Below are 7,540 nucleotides of genomic sequence, written 5' to 3'. Positions count from 1 at the left end.
AACCCAATCTAATACAACTACTAACCACAGAGTTAAACGTGCTGCTAATACAGACGCCTTTGATTTTACATCTGAGACCTACATTGACGCAATCGGGGTCCCTAGGGGTGTGCCAGATAAGTATAAATTAGCCAATAATATAGCTTCCGGATTTGAGAGTCTTCCCCTAATTTCTGCTATTTTCCCTGTCACTCCCATAAAGAACGTTGATCGTATCAATTACATCCACTACAATGTGCAGCGTTTGTCCAATGCCACTAGAGATGCTGTAGCAGGGTTATCAGAGCAGTTAGCTGCCACATCCCTGATGACATTGCAGAACAGGATGGCTCTTGACATGTTGTTAGCAGAGAAAGGTGGTGTACTGTGAGTGCATCCTCTTTCTTTGTAGGTACAGCCTCAGGCCAGCCAGTGTATGCATCCACTGCCACCAAGAGGTACCTGTACCCTCTAGCATTGATCAACATGTCTGTACTGCTAACAACATGTCAAGAGCCATCCTGTTCTGCAATGTCATCAGGGATGTGGCAGCTAACTGCTCTGATAACCCTGCTACAGCATCTCTAGTGGCATTGGACAAACGCTGCACATTGTAGTGGATGTAATTGATACGATCAACGTTCTTTATGGGAGTGACAGGGAAAATAGCAGAAATTAGGGGAAGACTCTCAAATCCGGAAGCTATATTATTGGCTAATTTATACTTATCTGGCACACCCCTAGGGACCCCGATTGCGTCAATGTAGGTCTCAGATGTAAAATCAAAGGCGTCTGTATTAGCAGCACGTTTAACTCTGTGGTTAGTAGTTGTATTAGATTGGGTTCCTAATAGGGTGAGTGGCATGGCTAATCTCACTAGTGCACAGGTGCCAGTCCAATTAGTGGGCAATTGTAGTCTTAGGGTATTTCTACCACAATACCAGAACAGATCAGCCCTGGCCCAGACCATTTTGGTCGCATTAGGCCAACGGGTGATGTTGATGGTGTTCTCACACCAGAGTGGATTTATGTCTCCAATTGATACACCTGCTGCACGGGAAAAACATGTATAATTACCTTCTCTAGGAGTAAAGACTGGTGGGATGGTGGAGTTCTTTACCGCTGGGAATATGGCATTCAGAGTACTACAGTCGGGTGGGTTCTTCTGCATGGTGAGAGACATCATGCAGTGGAAACCTGCTGGGTCTTCCTGGGGGTAGAGTGGAGCTGGAGTGGTGAATAAGGTTGGTCTGGCTGATGAGCATGCCACACAGTTAGTCATATTCATTGATGATGCAGTAACAGTCATCCAGTCCAGCCACATATTTTTATCAGTGTAGCCGGTTGCTAACGTAACAATATCTCTAGTACTTAATTTGCTGTAATCAATAGTTACCACTCCTTTGCTTTGGCTGGGGAGAATTTCGGGTGCACTGGTGGACGTTGTGGTGGTCTTATTTTTGGGTGGAGGCTCGAGGAGGTTCACTTTAACCAATCCCATGGAGTCAGGTCCGGATTGATCCACTCCTAAAATTATATAAAACTTTTTAGGTGTTTTGTAATTTTTGGTCATGAAGGGGTCGTCCCATAAGTCATGTATAGTCAAAAGCAGTGGGTTTGTGGACGTAGAGTCAGCTTGGAGTTGACCTCTAATAAAATCAATCTTGCTGATCTTCCCCTTATCTTTAGCACAAGACAATGTTGGCCTCCAACGTGATCCAGTATATTTCCACACCATACACCAAGAGCACCATTCCCTTTCGCCCCACCAATAGGAAGCCCCGCTGTCTCTCTTTACACAATCTTCATGTACCTTACTATCCCCACAGAGGTATAAATTATACCCTCTCCATCCCGCTTTATACCTCCCACATTTAATCACATTACATAGATCAAATTGAAATGTCACTCGCGATCCCATTGTATAGTTCAATTCTATCCCTCCATACTTTCTTAGGCACCCATCATTAGTTTTAGCTGGTTGTACAGGAGTAGCGCGTCTGGAACGGTTCAGGTGTGAGGTGGAGTGTGTGTCTCCCTTGCAAGCTACATGTGCGTGTGTGTGGGATGCTGGACCTGATCCTCGAATGCCTGGGTTGGTGAGTGGTTCAGGTGGAGCAGCTGGATCTCTTTCCATCCTGTGCCGAAACTCCCACCACAGTGGAGGTGCTGCAATGATCAGAGCAGCCAAAACAAACACACCAATCCATACCCACTTAGTTAGGGGAATGCACATGATTACTTGCTATATCTGTGTGTCCAATATAATGCTAAAGTGATGATAAGCACAATAATGAAAAATATGATTAAGACAAAAAGAACACGACCTTGTCTATTTCTCTTTATGTACTCTCTATGCTGTTGTTCAGACCACTGTATCAAAGCCTGTCCTCCTCTAGTTTGACAGATGGGAATGTTGTTTGGAGGATAAGGAGTATATTGGACTGACATAGGTCTAAAAGGGAAAAAAATAAAAAATAAAATGCTAAATAGCTCTTTCTAGTGGAGTCCTATTCTTATCCTTGTAGCTGAGCAGAACCTCTCTCAACGTAAGATGTGTTATGCCTTCTCATTTAATGACTCACACTTTCTATTTTGGCAATAGCTAAGTAATAATAAAAAATGATTAAAATGTCTCTTGACTTCTTAGCAATCTAAGACAGCTCTTTTAGGTCTTTTCTTATCTCTTCCATGGTCCTGGTTGGTGGATCAGTTGCCGTGCACATCGACCAGTGAAACCAGGTCTCTCCCTTGCCCTTCAGCCGAACAGCGTGGGATGTCCTCTCTGTCACCTGATATGGTCCGGTCCACCTTGGCTCCGACCACTTCCGCTTAAAGACTTTTAGCAGAACCCACTTGGTGTCTCTCGGTGGAGGCGCTTTTTCCTCTCCCCCTTTTATCTCAGCAACCTGTTTGGAGAAGACTGAGACAAGTGCAGTGAGCTGGTCATAGTACGGTTTATACTCTAGAAATGGAGTGGTTTGACAGATTACACCACCAGCTCCAGGTCCTGGAAATTGTTGTCCACACATAAGTTCATATGGTGTAAATCCTGTAATAGAGTTTACTGAGCTCCTGATTGACATCAAAGCTATAGGTAGAGCATCCACCCAATTAAGCTTACTGTCTGCACAGATTTTCCCAATTTTTCCTTTTATGGTCTGATTCATCCTTTCAACTTTGCCCTGAGACTGGGGATGATATACAGTCCCAAAAGCATGCTTTAGGCCTAGCTGAGCTTCTACGGCCTGTAGGTGTTTGTTCTTGAAATGTGTGCCGTTATCTGATCTTATCTTTTTGGGAAATCCATGTGTGGGGATGTACTGATTCAGTAAGAATTTGACTACTGTGAGTGCATCCTCTTTCTTTGTAGGTACAGCCTCAGGCCAGCCAGTGTATGCATCCACTGCCACCAAGAGGTACCTGTACCCTCTAGCATTGATCAACATGTCTGTATAATCAATAATGATTTCCTGTCCTGGCAGGGGAGGTAATGGAAATTTGCCTTGGTGTGGTTTGATAGTTGGTTTTACATTATAGGCCTTACATGTGCTGCACTCTCTGATGTGATTTTCAATTGCTGCAGGTAGATAAGGATGCCACCAATGAGTCAGGTGATGTTTCATTTGAGTACTGCCACAATGAGTTAACCCATGTGCTTCCTGGAGCACAGCTGAGGTGAGTCCTGGGGGAAGTACTGGCCTCCCATCCGGTGCTCTCCAAATTCCCTCACTCTTTCTGGCTCCTTTATTTATCCACACACTCTTCTCTTGAGGAGAAGCTTTTTCTTGTTCTAATCCTACTACATCTTCCTGACAAGGGGAAAGTACCAAATCATGTATAGTCTTTTCTGACTGTATCATAGTGTACTGCACACCATATCCTGCTTCCTGTTTTGCTGCCTGGTCAGCTGCGTCATTTCCCTTTGCAGTCAGTGAGTCAGTTTTGTCATGTCCCTTGCATTTAATTACTGCAATCAGTCTGGGTTTCATTAAGACTTCTGTCAGTCGTTTGATGTCTTTTTCATGTTTGATAGGGGTTTTAGAGGCTGTGAGAAATCCTGCTCTCATCCACTGGCTCAGTTCCACATGTATTGCTCCTACAACATATGCTGAGTCTGTGTAGATGTTAACGCTCTTTCCCTCAGACCATTCTAATGCTGCTATCATTGCTTGTAGCTCTGCTAGTTGTGCTGACTCTTTGCCTTTCACTTTCCCTGAAAGTATTGTCTCAAACCCTGCTGGTGTTGTTCTTACTACCGCCCATGCTGCTTTCAGACCTTCTGTTGGATGTCTGAAACAACAGCCGTCAGTAAACAATGTCTCCTCAGCTCTATCTATTGGCTCTCCCTGTAAGTCTGATCTTATCCTGACATCTTTCTGCACCCTTTCTTCACATACATGGGGTTCCCCTTCTCCCATATTGTCTGCCATGTTAATACCCTCATGTGTGAATGTTATGTGTGGTGCAGTTAGGGTTTTTTCAAGCCTTGTTTGTCTTAGTGAGGTCATAGTGAATGCTTGTGAGTTCACATATGCCACTACACTATGTGTGGTGAGTACTGTTATTGGATGTCCCATAACAATGTGTGCTGTTTTGTTCAAAATTTTTGCCACTCCTGCTGCATGTCTTGTGCATGGTGGTTGTCTGTTCTCTGTTGCATCTAGCGTGACGCTTGCATATGTCAGTATCTTTCTATCACCCCCCTTTTTCTGAAAAAGCACTCCGTTAACAGAGCGTGTTTTTTCAGAAACATCCAAATAGAACGGGAATGTGTAGTCTGGCACAGCCAGTGCAATGGCATTTGACATGAGCTGTTTGAGAGTTATAAAACTCCGCTCAGCAACTTCATCCCATTCTAATGTGGCTGTGAGGTTACGCATGCCTTTGGAATTAACCATAGCGCGTAGTGGTGCAGTGAGTTCAACATAGGCTGGTACAAAATGTCTGCTATATCCTGTCAGGCCTAGAAAAGAAAGCATGTCTTTGACCTTATGTGGTTTTGTGTGGTGTAGGATTGAGTCTTTGTGTGCTGGGGACACCCCTGTACCTTTCCCTGAGATAACACGACCCAAGAAGGAAACCAACTGTCTGCAGCACTGAAGCTTTTTCTTTGACACTTTGAACCCTACTTCAAACAATCTGCGCAACACCACGTCTGTGGCTGCTAGACACACTGATGGTGAGGGGGAAGCTATCAATAGATCATCAACATACTGTACTAACACAGAGCCCTGTGGTAGCTCAACTCCTGCAAGGAGATCCTTCAACACATGGTTGAAGATCCCTGGTGACAAAATGAAACCCTGTGGGAGTCTGCTGTATGTGAACTGTCGACCCTGATATGTGAATGAGAAAATGTGTCTTAAGGCTGGGGCAAGGGGAAGGCAGAAAAATGCGTTCGCTAAATCAATGCACGTGAACCACTGATGAGAGGGAGTAACTCTGGACAGAGCAATGTATGGATTGGGTACTGGCAATGTAGCTGTGGTGATGATGGTATTAATGCTGCGTAAATCGTGAGCCATACGAAATTTGCCAGTGTTTTGCTTCTCCACAGGTAGAATTGGTGTATTCCAATTACTACTACTGTCAATTAGCACACCAGCAGCTAACAAACCCTTAATGGTATCTGCAATGCCCTCTTCAGCTACCTGTTTATGGGGATACTGGTTTAACCAAATAGGTCCTGCATCTGGCTTAACATCAAAAGTGATAGGATCAATAGTGGAGCAAAATCCAACATCTGTCGGTCCTGATGACCACAGAGAAGGTGGCAGAGCCTCTAGCATACTAGAGGAGTCAGGATGATCAGTTTTCTCTCTGCCATGAAATCGTTCGATCTGCCTTTGCTCCAGTAGAACAGAATCTACTGCTGTTTTGGTGATTTTGTAAGCTTTTTCAGACTCAGAGTATGAAAGCTGTGGGATCTGTGTTGTAACCCAATCAGAGACTTTTAACAGTCTTTTTGTCATGGGACCTAATTCTTTGGCTTGATGATCAGCATGTACGGCCAGAGTGATGTGCGGGACTGCTTCAGCAGCCATTTCATAAATTTTTATTAATTCATAGGGTAAGGTTACTGCAGCAGCCACTCCCTCAGGACCCGCAAACAAACAGGTGGATGTCACCTCCGACCCCTTACCCTCCACATCCATAAAGGCCTCATGATACACCCAATTCTCATCGCGATCATAGAACAGAGTTACATGGAGAGGATCAGGTGGGGGAGCGTACGGATGTAACATGTGCAGCCAGGTTTTCCATTCGGTGTACAGAGAATGCACCCCACCCCCTTTTGACTCTTCAGGCTGTACCAACCCCCAATAAATGTCTGCCCATTGCCCCTCAGCCCCTGGTGAGTTATCTGGAGCCAAAAACATCTGGGAATGCGATCGAATCTGTCCAACTGAACAGTTAAAAGACTTTCCATTAGGAAATGTAACCACTAGGCCATCAGGGCCGCACAAAATAGAGGCTCCACTGCGCACCAGTAAGTCTCTTCCCATCAAATTGACAGGACACTGAGGGGAAGATACATATCTGTGAGTGAAACATTGTCCAGCTATCAGTGTAGGTAGAGGAGCGGTTAAAGGCAGCAGATTAGGTTGTCCCGAGAAGCCAGTTAATTCAACAGTGTCTGTAGTCATTTTGGAATTAGGCACGCCACAGTTAAGTGTAGAGTACCTTGCCCCAGAGTCCACGAGAAACGGCAAATTTCTCTCCAATATTCTGACTGAAAGATAGGGATCTGCCAGCCCTATCTCAGAGGCTCCTGGGCATCTTCATTGTCCATGAGGTGGGTCTATCCACTCAGGAGTTGGATAGAGATTGGGGTCGTTGTGGGGGCTGAGGGCAGGGTGCTGACTGCCTCTGGGGGCGGTAGCCGCATTAGGGGCTTGGTGGGGGTTATGTTGACGTGCAGCTTGTGGGGGCGGACCATGGTTATGATGGGGTTCATAATAACCTGGGGTTGGATTGGTGGGACAATCTCTAGCCCAGTGACCTTCCTGGTGACAATACCAGCACGCCCTGGATCTCTGCTGCTGTCCTCTCCCTTGTCCCTGTCCCCCTGGCCTATATCCTCCCCTCCCTATTCCCGATCTACGCTGAGAACGGGCAGGATACCACTGAGGCTGCGTGGGCGGATATACCGGCGCAGGAGGGGCCACTATCTGCTGCGGACCTGATTGTGGAGTCTCTACAGGTTGCTGCACCATCTGTTTAGGGCCCTTTTTGCCCTCGTTGAGCTTATTACGCTCATTTGTTAGTTGCATTTTAACTAACTGGGCTGTGTTAGCAGATTGTTCATCAGCCAACGCTTTTTGCTTTGCTTCCTCTTGCCGCACATGATGAACTAGATGCTTTTCCCACTGTACTGTGGTGCATCCTTGTAAGTCAGGATTTGCTGCCATCTGTGTTTGTACTGATTTAGGCATACAGTCTAAGATAGCTTTTCGGAACAAAGATGTTTGCAGTGCGTCGTGGCTGGGGAGAGCCCCTGCCACGTTTAGCCAAATTTCAGTGCATCTCATTAGAAACTCTGGCATGCTCTCATTAT

At 45.6% G+C, this 7,540-nt stretch overlaps 1 protein-coding gene across 1 annotated transcript; it reads right to left on the bottom strand.

The window, feature by feature from the left end:
* Window positions 1–2,220: 2,220 nt before the first annotated feature.
* On the bottom strand, window positions 2,221–6,227 carry LOC128376799 (uncharacterized). Its single transcript, XM_053336655.1, has one exon. It carries the CDS (start codon window positions 6,225–6,227, stop codon window positions 2,634–2,636), a length of 3,594 nt encoding a protein of 1,197 aa, XP_053192630.1. The 3' UTR covers window positions 2,221–2,633.
* Window positions 6,228–7,540: the final 1,313 nt, after the last annotated feature.

This window comes from Scomber japonicus, chromosome 17 (genome assembly GCF_027409825.1).
Source record: "Scomber japonicus isolate fScoJap1 chromosome 17, fScoJap1.pri, whole genome shotgun sequence".
Taxonomy (NCBI): domain Eukaryota; kingdom Metazoa; phylum Chordata; class Actinopteri; order Scombriformes; family Scombridae; genus Scomber; species Scomber japonicus.
The sequence above is the reverse complement of the archived record's forward strand: the minus strand, read 5'-3'. Positions and strand labels throughout refer to the sequence as shown.

Excerpts from the sequence above, each read along its gene's own strand:
- LOC128376799 (XM_053336655.1), bottom strand. The coding sequence starts at position 6,227 with ATGTTACATCCGTACGCTCCCCCACCTGATCCTCTCCATGTAACTCTG.